This window comes from Musca autumnalis, unplaced genomic scaffold (assembly GCF_047663935.1).
Source record: "Musca autumnalis isolate F117 unplaced genomic scaffold, ASM4766393v1 scaffold_5, whole genome shotgun sequence".
Classification (NCBI taxonomy): domain Eukaryota; kingdom Metazoa; phylum Arthropoda; class Insecta; order Diptera; family Muscidae; genus Musca; species Musca autumnalis.
Genome location: NW_027412088.1, coordinates 31,924,712 through 31,942,382, shown reverse-complemented (window position 1 = coordinate 31,942,382; position 17,671 = coordinate 31,924,712). Strand labels below are relative to the sequence as shown.

The 17,671-nt window shown below is 34.1% G+C and overlaps 2 protein-coding genes across 4 annotated transcripts in view; both read left to right on the top strand.

Annotated features, from left to right (window-relative positions):
• The window catches only part of LOC141405511 (longitudinals lacking protein, isoforms F/I/K/T-like), a 496,088-nt gene that overhangs the window by 316,319 nt on the left and 162,098 nt on the right, over window positions 1-17,671 (top strand). The gene's annotated exons all lie outside the window — the stretch shown is intronic.
• On the top strand, window positions 5,119-17,535 carry LOC141405956 (uncharacterized). The gene is made up of 2 exons (XM_073990917.1): window positions 5,119-5,128; window positions 16,282-17,535. The coding sequence occupies exons 1-2, from the start codon at window positions 5,119-5,121 to the stop codon at window positions 17,409-17,411; spliced, it is 1,140 nt and encodes a 379-aa protein (XP_073847018.1). The 3' UTR covers window positions 17,412-17,535.

The following is a 17,671-nucleotide window of genomic DNA, read 5'->3' as shown; positions in this document are numbered from 1 at the left end:
CCCTCCCTTCAGTGTTCAATTTTTATTAATCTAGTGTCTTTTTTATTTCTTTTCAAGGATTCTTCCTTTACCATGCTGCATGTGTTTTGACCTGAAGAGATGTCAATCTAAAGAAAATACTGCAAATATTGACATGGATTCCGAAACAAAAATATGGGCAAGATGTTTGAACTACTACTCTACTCCAATTACTGTATGTATGCAGAGAACATATAATTTTAAATTAATTTTTGGAACTAGTGCGGAATTCAGATACAGATATCTCCTTAATGGGTCTTCAAAATGAAAGAAGACCTCCTAAAGAGCTCTTCAACTGATAGAAGACCTCTTTAAGGGGTCTTCTATAGAAAGATGACCACCTAAAGATGTTTCCTAAAACGGTCTCTTATAATTGGAAGACCTCCCAAATTAAATTGATTTTCTAACAATCTTCCACAAATAGACCTCCTAAAGGGGTCTTTTATATATAGAAGACCTCCTTAAGGTTCTTCTATAGATAGAAGACCTCCTAAAGGGGTCTTCTATAGATAGATGACCTCCTATCTTCTATAGATAGAAGACCTCCTAGAGAGGTCTTCCATAGATAGAAGACCTCCTAGAGGAGATTTATTCCATAGATAGAAGACCTCCTAAAGGGTCTTTCTGTAGATATAAGACCTCCTAGAAAGGTCTTCTACAGATAAAAGACCTCCTAAAGGGGTCTTCTGTAGATAGAAGACCTCCTAAAGGGGTCTTCCATAAGTAGAAGACCTCCTAGAATGGTCTTCTATACATAAAAAACCTCCTAAAGGGCTCTTCTATAGATAAAAGACCTCCTAAAGGGGTCTTCTAGACCCCCTAAAGTGGTCTTCTATAGATAGAAGCCCTCCTAGAAAGGTCTTCTATAGATAAAAGACCTCCTAAAGGGGTCTTCTATATATAGAAGACCTCCTAAAGGGTCTTCTATAGATAGAAGACCTCCTAAAGGGTCTTCTATAGATAGAAGACCTCCTATCTTCTATAGATAGAAGACCTCCTATCTTCTATAGATAGTAGACCTCCTAGAGAGGTCTTCCATAGATAGAAGACCTCCTAAAGGGGCTTTCTGTAGATATAAGACCTCCTAGAAAGGTCTTCTACAGATAAAAGACCTCCTAGAAAGGTCTTTTATGTATAGAAGACCTCCTAGAAAGGTCTTCTATAGATAGAAGACCTCCTAGAAAGGTCTTCTATAAATACAAGACCTCCTAGAAAGGTCTTCTATACATAAAAGACCTCCTACAGGGTCTTCTATAGATAAAAGACCTCCTAAAGGCGTCTTCTATAGATAAAAGACATCCTAAAGGGGTCTTCTATAGATAGAAGACCTCCTAGAAAGGTCTTGTATAGATAGAAGACCTCCTAGAAAGGTCTTCTATAGATAGAAGACCTCTTAGAAAGGTCTTCTATAGATAAAATACCTCCTAAAGGGGTCTTCTATAGATATAAGACCTCTTAAAGGGGCGTTCTATAGATAGAAGACCTCCTATCTTCTATAGATAGAAGACCTCCTAGAGAGGTCTTCCATAGATAGAAGACCTCATAGAGGAGAGGTCTTCCATAGATAGAAGACCTCCTAAAGGGGTTTTCTATAGATATAAGACCTCCTAGAAAGGTCTTCTACAGATAAAATACCTCCTAAAGGGGTCTTCTGTAGATAGAAGACTTCCTAAAGGGGTCTTCTATAGATAGAGGACCTCCTAGAAAGGTCTTGTATAGATAGAAGACCTCCTAAAGGGGTCTTCTATAGATTGAAGACCTCCTAGAAAGGTCTTCTATAGATAGAAGACCTCCGAGAAAGGTCTTGTATAGATAGAAGACCTCCTAGAAAGGTCTTCTATAGATAGAAGACCTCCTAGAAAGGACTTATATAGATAAAAGACCTCCTAAAGGGGTCTTCTATAGATAGAAGACCTCCTATCTTCTATAGATAGAAGACCTCCTAGAGAGGTCTTCCATAGATAGAAGACCTCCTAAAGGGGTTTTCTATAGATATAAGACCTCCTAAAAAGGTCTTCTACAGATAAAAGACCTCCTAAAGGGGTCTTCTGTAGATAGAAGACCTCCTAGAAAGGTCTCCTAAAGGGGTCTTCTATAGATAAAAGGCTTCTTAAAGGGGTCTTCTATAGATAGAAAACCTCCTAGGGAGGTCTTCCATAGATAGAAGACCTCCTAAAGGAGTTTTCTATAGATATAAGACCTCCTAGAAAGGTCTTCTACAGATAAAAGACCTCCTAAAGGGGTCTTCTATAGATAAAAGACCTCTTAAAGGGGTCTTCTATAGATAGAAGACCTCCTAGAAAGGTCTTGTATAGATAGAAGATCCCCTAGGGTGGTCTTCTATAGATAGAAGACCTCCTAGAAAGGTCTACTATAGATAAAAGACCTCCTAAAGGGGTCTTCTATAGATATAAGACCTCCTATCTTCTATAGATAGACGACCTCATAGAGAGGTGTTCCATAGATAGAAGACCTCCTAAAGGGGTTTTCAATAGATATAAGACCTCCTAGAAAGGTCTTCTACAGATAAAGGACCTCCTAAAGGGGTCTTCTGTAGATAGAAGACCTCCTAAAGGGGTCTTCTATAGATCGAAGACCTCCTAGAAAGGTCTTGTATAGATAGAAGACCTCCTAGAAAGGTCTTGCATAGATAGAAGACCTCCTAGAAAGGACTTCTATAGATAAAAGACCTCCTAAAGGGGTCTTCTATAGATAAAAGACCTCTTAAAGGGGTCTTCTATAGATAGAAGACCTCCTAGAAAGGTCTTGTATAGATAGAAGATCCCCTAGGGTGGTCTTCTATAGATAGAAGACCTCCTCGAAAGGTCTACTATAGATAAAAGACCTCCTAAAGGGGTCTTCTATAGATATAAGACCTCCTATCTTCTATAGATAGACGACCTCATAGAGAGGTGTTCCATAGATAGAAGACCTCCTAAAGGGGTTTTCAATAGATATAAGACCTCCTAGAAAGGTCTTCTACAGATAAAGGACCTCCTAAAGGGGTCTTCTGTAGATAGAAGACCTCCTAAAGGGGTCTTCTATAGATCGAAGACCTCCTAGAAAGGTCTTGTATAGATAGAAGACCTCCTAGAAAGGTCTTGTATAGATAGAAGACCTCCTAGAAAGGACTTCTATAGATAAAAGACCTCCTAAAGGGGTCTTCTATAGATAAAAGACCTCTTAAAGGGGTCTTCTATAGATAGAAGACCTCCTAGAAAGGTCTTGTATAGATAGAAGATCCCCTAGGGTGGTCTTCTATAGATAGAAGACCTCCTCGAAAGGTCTACTATAGATAAAAGACCTCCTAAAGGGGTCTTCTATAGATATAAGACCTCCTATCTTCTATAGATAGACGACCTCCTAGAGAGGTGTTCCATAGATAGAAGACCTCCTAAAGGGGTTTTCAATAGATATAAGACCTCCTAGAAAGGTCTTCTACAGATAAAGGACCTCCTAAAGGGGTCTTCTGTAGATAGAAGACCTCCTAAAGGGGTCTTCTATAGATCGAAGACCTCCTAGAAAGGTCTTGTATAGATAGAAGACCTCCTAGAAAGGTCTTGTATAGATAGAAGACCTCCTAGAAAGGACTTCTATAGATAAAAGACCTCCTAAAGGGGTCTTCTATAGATAAAAGACCTCTTAAAGGGGTCTTCTATAGATAGAAGACCTCCTAGAAAGGTCTTGTATAGATAGAAGATCCCCTAGGGTGGTCTTCTATAGATAGAAGACCTCCAAGAAAGGTCTACTATAGATAAAAGACCTCCTAAAGGGGTCTTCTATAGATATAAGACCTCCTATCTTCTATAGATAGACGACCTCCTAGAGAGGTGTTCCATAGATAGAAGACCTCCTAAAGGGGTTTTCAATAGATATAAGACCTCCTAGAAAGGTCTTCTACAGATAAAGGACCTCCTAAAGGGGTCTTCTGTAGATAGAAGACCTCCTAAAGGGGTCTTCTATAGATCGAAGACCTCCTAGAAAGGTCTTGTATAGATAGAAGACCTCCTAGAAAGGTCTTCTATAGATAGAAGACCTCCTAGAAAGGTCTTCTATAGATAAAAGACCTCCTAAAGGGGTCTTCTATACATAAAAGACCTCCTAAAGGGGTCTTCTGTAGATAGAAGACCTCCTAAAGGGGTCTTGTATAGATAGAAGACCTCCTAGAAAGGTCTTGTATAGATAGAAGACCTCCTAGAAAGGTCTTCTATAGATAAAAGACCCCCTAAAGGGGTCTTCTGTAGATAAAAGGTCTCCTATAGGGGACTTCTATAAATAGGAAACCTCCTAAAGGGGTCTGCTATAGATAAAAGACCTCCTAAAAAGGTCTTCTATAGATAAAAAAACCTCCTAAAGGGGTCTTCTATATATAAAAGGCCTCCTATAGGGGACTTCTATAGATAGAAAACCTCCTAAAGGGATCTTCTACAGATAGAAAATCTCCTAAAGTGGTCTTCTATACATAGAAAACCTCCTAAAGGGCTCTTCTATAGATAGAAATCTCCTAAAGGGGTCTTCTATAGATAGAGAACCTCCTAAAGGGGCCTTCTATAGATAGAAAACCTCCTAAAGGGGGGTTCTATAGATAGAAAACCTCCTGAAGACATCTTAAAGGTTTTCTTTATGTACAAGGCCTCCTACAGGGGTCCTCTATAGACAGAAAACCACCTAAATTGATGTTCTATAAGCAGAAGACATCCTGAGGGGGTATTCAATAGATAGAAAGCCTCCTGATGGAATCCTCAATATATAGAAGTCCTCTGGAAGGGGTCTTCAATAGATAGACGACTTCTTAAACGGGTTGTTATATAGGTGGAGGACCCCCTAAAGGGATCTTCTATAGATAAAAGTCCTCTTAAATTGGTCTTCTGTAAGTGCAAGACCTCCTAAAGATGTTCTCTTTAGATAGCAGACCTCCAAAAGTGGTATTCTATAAATAGATTACCTCCTTAAGGGGCCTTCTTTAAATGGAAGACCTCCTAAAGAGGTCTACTATAGATGGGAGACCTCCTATAGTTGTCTTCTGTAGCTAGAAGTCCTCCTAAAGTTGTCTTCATGACACCTATAGGGGTCATCCATGGGATAACATTTTTTCAGTTAATGCGCAGTGGTAAGTAAAATTGTCACAAATGTATCAATTTATATCACTCAGGTCCGACATACATATGTGGATAGTAGTTCAAACATCTTTTACCTTTTTATATAGCTTTTATTTTTACCTTTAATTTTGTAATTATTTATTCCCAAATCTCCTCCTTCCTTTATTAATTTCCCCTCCACCCACCCCCTTTTTATACGACGAAACCAAACCGCCAAATCTTCCCTCTTGTCATTTTTAAACGACAATTTTTACTAACATATTTTTTCTTTCAGGTGGGCCTGATGATTACATGAATCCTATCGTCAACTGTCTGTCTGTATGCCTATACCCAAAAAAACACAAATACAGGACGAGGTTTCTAATCAATAAAAACACCGCCAACGGCCTATCCCGTGTCTTGCCATAAAACAACATCTATTGTGGAAAACCCAAGGCACCAAAGGGTCGTGAGTGTAATCATGAATGAGATGATGATCTTTGGAAGTTTGCATGCCTTCACAAAGTCAAAAGAAAATCTAAAAAACCGCTACAAATATTTATGTAGATTTCCTTTTTATATATACTTGTATTGTATATCATTAATATTTTTAAATGTGTAATTATAATAATTAAAATTATAACTTTGTATAATTTAGAAATTTGTTGAAAGTTGATGATAATGATACTATTTACATATCTACCTCTCTCCTTTATCTACTTGGAAATTGTTGTTGTGTATGTGGAAACAACAAGAAGAAGAAATAGTATTTTTTTTTTGTAGTAGTTTAATTTTGTAATTTTGTTAAATGGATATTTTTTACAAATTGATGGATTGTTTTTGGTTGGGTTTTTGGATTTTGATTTTGTTGTATTATTTTTTAAGTAAAGGTAGGCTTATCTTACATTTTACATTACAACGTTATGTTATGTTTTGTTTTTCAGTTCCTTGTAGAAACTTTTCGACCAAAATCCAACCAATAACTAATTTGAATTTGTAATAATGTCCATAAAAGTATTGAACTTTTTAATTTTCTTTTGTTGAAAACAAAATGTTTGAATTGTAGACTGTTTTTTGTATTAAGGTAGACTACTTTACCATGTTATTTCGAAATGTGAATTTACTTTTTACCCAGTCGTCACCTGAAATGTCCAAAAACGTAATCTTCAAAGTAAACCTTTGAGGGATGCGCCTTTTGACATTTCATAGGACCATGTACTTTATTAAAAAAACCCACTGTTACATTTCCAAATAATTAGCCTTACTTATGGCCAGTTTTCTAAGATGATTCGGAACGCAGCTTGTTCGATTTACTATCAAACACTTGATTTCATTTTCTTATGGACTTAATTGATGTCGATAAGAAAATGAAAACCGGTCTGCTTGATTGTCTTAAGTAGAATGTTCAGACAAATCATACTGAAAGTGTTTCTTCACACCTTCACACAAGTCTGAATTGATGCTTTAATAACCGAAAGCCGGAAACTTTAAATTGTTTCACAGTTTCTAAAGAAAGCCTTTATTCCTAACGAAATCATGGGAAATTCTATAAAATAGGTTTTCGTTGGACACTGTGACCACAGCCAGAATCTTAACTGTATTATACCCTCAGCCTTTAGACTATAGACGGGAGTATATATACTTAGATACGATCAAAAATGTGCCTCATCGAAATAATGGTTTTGAACCCCAAGTATGTTTGGCCGACATCCGTTTCAGACAATTAAACCTGTCCGTCCGTCTGACGACAACTTCGGAAAGCTTTGGTCCATACTTTTTTCTTCAAAAAAAAACTATTTTTTAATTAAAAAAAAATATTAAATTACTTTTTTGAAATTAAATAAAAAATAAAAAAAAAAAATAATTTTTAAAACTAAAATATTATTTACAATTTAGAAATATATTTTTAAAATTAAAAAATATATTTTTTTTAAATTAGAAAATATTTTTTAAGATAACATATATTTCTAATTATTTTTTTTAGTTTTAATAAATTATTTTTTATTATTTTTTGATTTAATAATGCATTATTTTTTAAATTCAAAAAAGTTTTTTAAGAAAACAAATAATTTCTTTGGTCCAAACTTTTTTCTTTAAAAATTATTTTTTAATTAAAAATATTTTTTTATTTTAAAAAGAAATATTAAAAAAATATTTGAAAGTAAATAAAACATTTTTCAAAATAAAAAGTCAATTTTTATATGTTTTTTAAATAAATATTATTTTTTTAAATTAAAACATATTTCTTTAAAATTCAGACAATTAAACCTTTCCTTCCTTCTGACGATATCTCCGGAACGATATGGTCCATACTTTTTTCTTTAAAAAATATTTTTAATTAAAAAAAAATATATTAAAATACATTTTTGAAATTAAATAAAAATAAAATAATTTTTAAAACTAAAATATTTAAAATTAAGAAATATGTTTTTAAAATTAAAAAATATATTTTTTAAAATTAGAAAATATTTTTTAAGATAAAATATATTTTTTAATTATTTTTTTAGTTTTAATAAATTATTTTTTAATTTAAAAGTGCATTATTCTTTAATTTCAAAAAAGTTTTTTAAGAAAACAAATAATTTCTTTGGTCCCAACTTTTTTCTTTAAAAATTATTTTTTAATTAAAAATATTTTTTATTAAAAAAAAAAACATTAAAAACATTTTTTGAAACTTAATAAACCCTTTTTCAAAATAAAAAGTCATTTTTTATATATTTTTTTTAAATTAAAACATATTTCTTTAAAATTAAGAAATATATTTTACAAATTAAAAAATATTTTTTTAAATAAGAAAATATTTTTTAAGATAACCAAAAAAATATTTTTTTAAATTTTTAAAAAATATTTCTTTCTTTAAAATTCATAAAAAATATTTTTAATTTTAAAAACAAATAATTTCTTCGGTCCAAACTTTTTTCTTTAAAAATTATTTTTTGATTAAAAATATTTTTTGTTTTAAAAAAATATTGAAATGCATTTTTGAAACTAAATAAATCATTTTTCAAAATAAAAAGTTATTTCTTATATATTTTTTTAAATAAATATTATTTTTTAAATTAAAACATATTTCTTTAAAATTAAGAAATATATTTTACAAATTAAAAAATATTTTTTTAAATTAGAAAATATTTTTTAAGATAACCTATATTTTTTAATTAAAAAGTAATATTTTAAGTTATTATTTAATTAAAAAAAATATTTCTTTCTAACTAAAATATTATTCAAAATTAAGAAATATATTTTTAAAATTAAAAAATATTTTTTTTTTTTTAATTAGAAAATATTTTTTAAGATAAAATATATTTTTTAATTATTTTTTTTTAGTTTTAATAAATTAATTCTTTATTATTTTTTGATTTAAAAATAAATTAATTTCATTAATTTCAAAAAAGTTTTTTAAGAAAACAAATAATTTCTTTGGTCCAAACTTTTGTCTTTAAAAATTATTTTTTTAATTAAAAAAAAAAAATAGTTTTTATTTAAAAAAAAAAAATATTGAAATACTTTGTTGAAACTGAATAAAACATTTTTCAAAATAAAAAGTAATTTTTATAAATATTTTTTAAATAAATATTATTTTTTAAATTAAAAACTATTTCTTTAAAATGAAGAAATATATTTTACAAATTAAAAAATATTTTTTTTTTTAAATTAGAAACTATTTTTTAAGATAAACTATATTTTTTAATTAAAAAGTAATTTTTTAAATTATTATTTAATTTTAAAAAATTCTTTTTTTCCTTAAAATTTATAAAAAAAAACATTATTAATTTTAAAAATGTATTATTTACTTTCAAAAATGTTTTTTATGAAAAAAAGCTTTTAATTCAAAAATAATATTTTTGAAAATTAAAAAAATATATATTCTCAAATTATATATCAAAAAAAAAATCTCAAATTTTCGCAAATCTGCAGTTTGGGATCAGCTCTTGAACGGTTTTGAAATTTTTTGCTAAAGGTTGTCTTCGCGACCTCTCTACTACGACGGTACAATTTATATCGGAGGCAAGTTCATAATCCTGAAATAAATGAAGCTCCCAAAAACCCTGTCGAAACCAACTTAAATGACTGAGAACCTAGTACCATTCGATTTTATTGAATCATTACACAGGGCAACATTTCTGCGAAATCTACATTAAGTTATGATGACATCTATAACGGACAATATCTTCGGTTTAACCAAAAGGTATCCCTTGTGATTTTTGGGCACCTCCATGCTTCTTGACATAATAACCCTAAAGCTCTGTTAAAATCCCACGGCGACCCACTAAAATGTCTGATGGGCACTGGTCCAAATGTGCACAACCTAATATTTCTCTTTTAATCTTAAAATCAAGTTCGAAGATGGACTATATCGTACAACTCCTCGGCTACCCTCCCTCGGCTACCTCCCTCACAAATGATCAACATATTCGTTAAAATGCAGTATAAGGCCTACTCGAGGATTGTTTTGATATTGTTAGGGAATGTAGTCCTTGTGATACTGATTACAACGAAGGCCATGCTTGCTAACCTCTCTCTAACCAAAAACCTCTAAAAAGATAAAAACTTTTGAATAAATGCCGTTTTTAGGGCTGTTTTATTGTTTTGATTTTTTTACCGAAGGTACTCCTTGTGATGCTAGTGACAGCATATAGTATTCTTCGTGGGCTATACCATTCTTCCTGCCATAATAGTACCAAAGGCTCTGAAATATTTGAAATTACTTCATATTTAGATTCAGATTCGGTTCAATGCACTTTAATCCTTAATATGTTGAAATTTCAACATTATTTTTTTCTAAAGAAGCCAAAACATCCATTGATATGAGAACCGACAATTACAAAAAATATATTTAATTTTTATTTTTACTTTTTAATTACAAATTTGTTCATTATTCGTTTAGATCCACCGCTCCAGTTATCGTTTTTATACAGTCATAGGCTGAGGGTATTTAGCTGTCGGCAAAGCCGACTGATCCGTTTTTACTTGTTTTATTATTTTATTTGAAATTTTATTTTTCTTACAGCCTTTATTTTTAAAATTGTATTTTTTTGTATATAACTTTCCTTCTACCCTCTTCCTGAAATGAAAACAAACAAAAGAAAGAAACGGAAGCTAACAAGAACGAACAAGAAGTGCAGAAGATGAAATTTCACAAGGCGATCGTTTTATTGGCTTAATTTTCTTCAAAATTCAAAATTATTTCTTCTACAGCAGCTGGTTTCCGGTTCTTGTTCTTTTAAAGTCCCCAACCTCACCAAAATTCAAACCTCCTCAATTTCCTGTTCACATACGTACCATGTATTATGTTTTCTATCTACCAAAAAAACACAAATCACTATTTCAAAATCAGGTAATGTTGTATTAATTTTTTTTTTCTGAATTGTAAAAAAACATTTTGAAAATTTGTTATAAGTGCATGCGTATTTTATAAGTTAGTTGAGAGAAGAATTTGTTATTGTAATATACATAATGTACATATATATATTTGAATAATCTAGCGCATAGTATTGAGGTTATGTACATCAAATAATATGAGTGTTATTTACATCATCAATCAATTTTATTGAGGTTATGTTTTTTTAATAGCAGATAATAATAGTATATGTTAGGCAATCGAATTGAAATTTGGATTTCTTCTCAGGTGTGGACTCCCACAAATACATTCTTTGTATATGTAAGGGATTCCTTATTTTTAATGTAATGTTTGCCTAAACATCCATATTGTCATCTTTAGTGTGGATATACATACATATGTTTGAAAGTCACAAATGTAACCGTCATTTTACTGAATGCCTTTACCATAGAATCGTAACTTGTATCGATGTCTATGAGCGATATCAAGTTCATACTACATGGTTAGAGGTAATTTTAGCGATTTCGTAATATTTCTTCAAGACATTATAAGTCAGGCTCAAATATGGACTATATCGGTCCACACCTTTAGATACCTCCAACAAAAAAATTTGAAATTTTTTTCACCACATTGCTGTTTAAAGTCATGTCTCGTATCGTATTGAAATTTTTTGTCAAAAGTTTGTCCACGCGACCCCTACGACAAGTCAAGTCCATACTTCAAGTCCATACTACTGATGAACAGGATAACTTACGAATTGAGTTTCCATATGAGTTTTTTTAACAAACAATAACTTAATATACATATGTAATTTCATTGGAAATTCATTAGGTCCATTAGATCATAACCTCAAAAATCAAATGAACATAGATATTTCTTTATAGTTGATTTTCTATATGTTTTTTAATATAATTTTTATAGAAGTTAATTGTTTATTAAATACTTAAAAAATTACTTTTATAGCCGTAGTTTTATATAAATTCTTTGTGAATTTTTGCATTTTCTTACATGATGCAAAAATGCCTTTTATTTTTTGAGTTTAAGTTGAAATATTAAACTAACGACTTGATGGACAATTACGACAATTTTCATGTAAAATCTTATGGAAATTGTCAAATTAATCAAGTCGAACATTTGAATTCTTATGAAACTAAATTTATATCTATGAAATTATATAAATATTAAGTGTGCTCTTCAGTGTATGGCTATCAAAACGGAAACTGTGTCGTTCCACCCCACACTTTTTATTGAAAGGAATACGGCGGGTAGCTACCCTAACAAAAGTTCAACATTTTCGCTTATGTGTAGTATAAGCTTTGTTCGAGGATAGTTTTGAAATTTTCACCAAAGGTAGACCTTGTGATTTCAACAATTTAATTATTTTCGTGAGCAAACCCATGCTTCCACTCCTTTAGGAAACTCTCACACAAAAACAAAAAAAATGATAAAAAGCAGTTTAAGAGCTGTTCGATAATCGTTTTGAAATTTCCCCCAAAAGCTGTCCTTGTGGTTCTGGTTTCCACAAAGCATCACCATCTTACGCGCTTAGCTGCCGCTGTTTTTGCATCCTCCCATGTATGTTAGGTTAGGTTTGGAGATGTGTAGCAAATATATAATTTGACTACGCCACTCGGAGACCTTTCGGTCCATTGCGATCATCCATAAATCAGAAAAAGAAGTTCAGAAGTACCTGAAAAGACAAAAGAAGAGAGTTTGAGTAGAAGGTTAAGCTTGGAGGAAAGCATACTCCTGTTAATCTATATCGCTTTCGAGTTAACATCGGGCAACGACTCCTCACACAGAGCCTACAATAATCCACGCCATCATCCTGCCATTTGCCGATAAAAACTCGGATGTTGCAATGACCAGTAATGACCCCCCGTCAATACCCTGATTTCTGGATTGCTCAAATTTAAGAGTGAAGTTGCTCTGTTTGTTGATAGAGTCGGCCAAATGGCCCTTGACACGTTGCACCTTGATTCATTATGCCATAGTTCCTTGGCTCGTTCTTCAAAGAGCGTCTACACTCTCCGAAAAAGGTGACATATGGGTGGTTTGATTGAATCAGTGATTGCTAGACTTGTTGATTGGGATCCATGTCTTGCTAGTTCATCTGCCTTCTCGTTTCCCATAATGTCACAGTGTCCCGGTACCCAGCAGAGTCGGACAGCGTTTGTGAGGTTCACCAAAGCAGTTCTACACTCAAGAACGGCCTCAGACTTGTTGTTGGAGGATTTGATGGATTTAAGAGCCGGCTGACTATCAACGAAGATAGTCACCGGTTCAAAGATTTCTGCATCCAGACTTTTTATCAACTCTGCAGCCATTTTGATCGCGAAGATTTCTGCTTGGAAAACACTACAGTCGCTGTTTAACTTAAATGAGTATTCGAGACAAAGCTTTTCGCAGTAGACGCCAGCTCCGGTACCTTCGTCCATCTTTCTGTGTAGAAAGCCAGACCGTCCAGAGGAGGGTTACTACGGATCCAGTCATCTCTACTAGGGATAACGACCTCAATATCTTCAAATCTTTGGACTGGTGATAAGTAGTCCCTGAATTTCCCCTGCAGATTTAAGCTAAGGTTTCGTCTTAGCTCCCGAAGAATGCATGCATGTCCATAGGTGCTGTCACGCCAACGATTCAATTCATGTAGCCATAGGGCACTACGTGCTGCTTGACCTTTGATACTGAGTCTCATGGGCTAGAGGTTCAACATCGCATTTAGAGCCGCTTGTGGTGTACTGCTAAAAGCTCCAGTCATCAGGAGCGAGGCTGCCCTCTGCACCTTGTCTATGTTGCCGGAGTTCGATTTATGTCGAAGCGCGTGCCACCAGACAAGGCATCCGTAGGATAAGATGGGTCTCACAACAGTATTATGCAGGCAGTGTATAATAGCTGGATTTAATCTCCAGCTTTTCCCAATCGAATTCTTACATGAATAGAGTGCAATCATACCTAGCTTCGTCCGTTCCTCTTCCATCTCAATTGTGAATCCAGGATTGTACCTAGGTATTTGTTCACCGAGCTTACGCTTTCTGGTGAACAATACCAGTTCTGTTGTTGTTGGATTTACACCTCCTCCTCCCATGTAAGGTTACATTGTCTTAGTTTCTGGGTTATTGTTCGTCGCCATGTGTTTCTTGGTCGACCTCGATTTCGTGATCCTTGGAGATTTATTTGAAGCGCCATTCTGTTAAGATGTGAACATTTTTTCTTAAGGTGTGACTAGTCCCTCTCCATTTCCAATAAAGACTTTCTTCAGCTCGTCTATAAAGACTCCATTCAGCTCGTCTATAAAGACTCCCTTCAGCTCGTCTATAAAGACTCCTTTCAGCTCGTCTCTAAAGACTTCCTTCAGCTCGTCTATACAGACTCCCTTCAGCTCGTCTAGAAAGACTCCCTTCAGCTCGTCTAGAAAGACTCCCTTCAGCTCGTCTATAAAGACTCCCTACAGCTCGTCTATAAGACTCCCTTCACTTCGTCTATAACGACTCCCTTCAGCTCGTCTTTAACGACTTCCTTCAGCTCGTCTATAAAGACTTCCTTCAGCTCGTCTATAAAGACACCCTTCAGCTCGTCTATAAAGACTTCCTACAGCTAGTCTAGAAAGACTCCCTTCAGCTCGTCTATAAAGACTCCCTTCTGCTCGTCTATAAAGACTTCCTACAGCTCGTCTATAAAGACTCCCTTCAGCTCGTCTATAAAGACACCCTTCAGCTCGCCTATAAAGACACCCTTCGGTCGTCTATAAAGACTCCTTTCAGCTCGTCTAAAACGACTCCCTTCAGCTCGTCCATAAAGACTCCCTTCAGTTCGTCCATAAAGACTCCCTTCATCTCGTCTATAAAGACGCCCTTCAGCTCGTCTATAAAGACTCCTTTCAGCTCATCCATAAAAACTCTCTTCATTTCGTCTACAAATTAAGGCCACTTCCTTAAGAACTCTTCGAAGTTTCTATTGATTTTTTTTTCCGAAGATAGTCCTTGTGCTCCTGATATATCTTTCCGGGCAGATTCATAAGTATTCGAAGTTGGAAAATTCAGTTCGGGCACCTTTCTCACAAAAATTAAAAAAAAGAGTTTGATTAGGAGCAGTTTAAGGTCTGTTCGAAGATCGTTATGAAATATTTACCAAAGGTACCCTTGGTAATCTTGATCACAACGATATAATATTCTTCGTGAGTAGGTCCATGCTTCCTATAATGAAGACCCAAAAGCTTCATTGAATTCTATGATGACCAACAAAAATGGCTTTTGGGCTAGTTCCAATGTTAGGTTTGTTTGTTGTTGTATCAGCATAAAAACCTAAGTAGAAGCATAGGTTTGATGCTGGGTTGGCAGCCGCTGACCGAAACACTACGGTTTCGGGTCAATCCGGTACTAAAGAACCCACTGCCGTGGAATTGTAGTTTGGATTGTAGGATGCACAGCTGGAAGTTGATAATACAGACGAGGAAGGATGAGAAAAGGATTAGTTGCACTTGAAATATAGGATGGCCAGCCCATATCCATTTAAGGCTCCTGCAGTATCATTGCAGGGCCGCAAGATATATGAAAGAGAATTAAAAAAAAATAGAATTAGAAGGTGCACCATTTTTTCTGGTCGCTTTCATATCTTCTTGATTGAAATTGATTTAGAAATTTATTTATGACCTGTTTCACTAAGAGGATTCGAAGACGAACTACTGCCAAACTTCTGAGTTTTTAAAAATATTTGAATTTTTATTTTCAAGCAAACAAACATTTCCTACAACAACAGGAGGTGTGGTAGTATTTCGAACGAATTTGAATTCGAATCGTCCTAGAGAAACCCCTCCTAAGTATGTGTAATAGTTGACATGGAAGATAAGTCAATAGAAGGTGTTACTTAGTATAATTTTTTTAGAAGAAAAAAAAATGTTTAAAATAAAAAAACCTTTGAGCAAATTTTATGTCGATTTTATGCAAATGTTTAGAAATATATTTTTTTAAATATTTAGAAAAAATTTAAAAAAAAAACATTTTTCAATAAAAAATCCTTTGAAGAACTTATTGTTGAATTTACAGAAATTCTTGAAAAAATTTATTTAAAAATATTTAGAAAAACTTTAAAAAACCCTTTTTTTAATAAAAAATCCTTTGAGTAATTTAATATCGATTTTATTGAAATTCTTGAAAATATATATTTTTTCATTAAAAATTTATGTTTATGTGTGTCACTAACCGTAAAGCTTTTCAGTGTGTTTTCCTTACATTTCATAAAAAGACTTGCCACTAAATTATGAAATTTAAAAAAAAAATATTTTTATAATAGAAAAAAACATTCGAACTCAAATCAAACATCTGTCTGCGTCACTCATGTCAATCAATATTTCACAACATTTCTTCAATTCATAAACATTTTGCATTTTCTACATATTTTGTGATTCACATTTTCCTACTTACCATTCAATACAAAAACCACACACAAAAATATTGGAATTAAAAAAACCAACCAAAACAAAATTTAAGAAATTTCACCAACACCCCCAGCACAAACTCAATCATGGTAATATAATAATTTGTTTACATTATTAAATTTAACTTTTTTGTGTTTTTAGTTTTCTATTAATTTTATTTAATATTAATTTAATATTTTTTTTTTAATTTTATTATACCGTTTTTGTAAACCTTTGAATATTTTTGTTATTTATTAAAAAGTTTGATATATATTTTATTATATATAAAAATAACTAATGAAATATTTTTTATTTTCTTTTTCTCTTCCTCTTCTTAATGTCATTTTTCTTCAAATTTTTCCCAATTTTTTTGGTGTGTTTTTTCTTTTTTTTATTTACACGGGTTGTAATTTCCATTACAACCTTAGATGGTTCCACTGCAACGGGTAGAGCTGGAGTTGCGGATGATTATTTGCAACGAAGACGCCACAGTAATCGTTTAAAACGCAGCCCCTTAGCTAGTCCCCTGCCAATGGTAGGCTCCTCATCAGCCACAACGCCAATGGGTGGCCCTGGATCGGGTGTGATAAAATTTGAACCAAGCACAAATTTAGATGAAAACGAGGAAAAATATAATCTACAACAACATTCAACAATGATCAACACAGACGATGATGACGACGAGGAGGGCATGGAAAGTGAACAACCATGCGATTTGCGTTTGCCTAGCCATTTTAAATTAAATCTTGTTTCAATGGCGTTGCAACAGGCAGCAGCTGCTGCCGAGGCGGCCATGATAACGGGCGCCGCCACAGGAACAACAGTTGCCGGTTCAGCAGGATCAACAGGTATGACCTCGGCTACACAATTACAACAGGCTGCCTTACACACCATAGCCGCAGTGGCAACATCACACCAGACGCCTTTGCATGGCTTGCATCCGTCGCCTCATGTTGCCGCCGCCACTCATGCCTTTATGAATTTTCCACCGGCCGGAGCAGCTGGTGGTACATCACCCAAACGCCGTTACAGCAGCAGCAGTGCTGGAGGTAGTGGTACTGGTGCCACGGCTGGCGGTGGTTTGCTTAATGTGCCTTCAGCTGGTGTTCCGTCCGCAAGTGGTTCAAGTACAGCCGTTCTTAATACCAGTACTGGATCTGGTGGTGGTGTGGGTCCATCTACCTCAGCCATTGTGGCTCCTCACACACCCTCCAGTAGTGGTGGTGGAACGGGGAACACAACAACGGGTGTTAGTGGTAGTGGTGGCGGAGGTGGTAGTGGTGCCCAATTGGGCCCTGGTAGTGCTGGAGCCACAGCCGGCTCTGGTATGGTTTCAGGTGGCAGCGGCGGCGGCACAGGTTCGGGTGGTACTGCCCCCTGGGGTGGTGCCTACACCTGTGATCGTTGCGGCAATTCATATGCACGTCCCCATAGCCTTAATAGACATGTACGTTTCGAATGCGGCGTTGAACCCAAGTTTGAGTGTCCCATTTGTCACAAGAAATCAAAGCATAAACATAATCTTGTGCTGCACATGCGTACCCATCAACATCGATGATATAATCGATGACGACGACGACAGCAAGAACAACAGCAGAAGCAGCAGCCAACGACAAACATACGACCTCTAATAGCTTTTAAATCCCGACAACATTTAATAACAACAACTACAACAACAACAACCAACTGCATTAAGAGAATTTTAAAAGTAACTGCTTAAAAATGTTAGAAGAGAGTGTGAGAGAGAGAGAGAGGAGAAAAAACAAATGTGAAATTGCATGTGAGGAAAGGATAATTTATGTCCTTCAGAGCAGATTT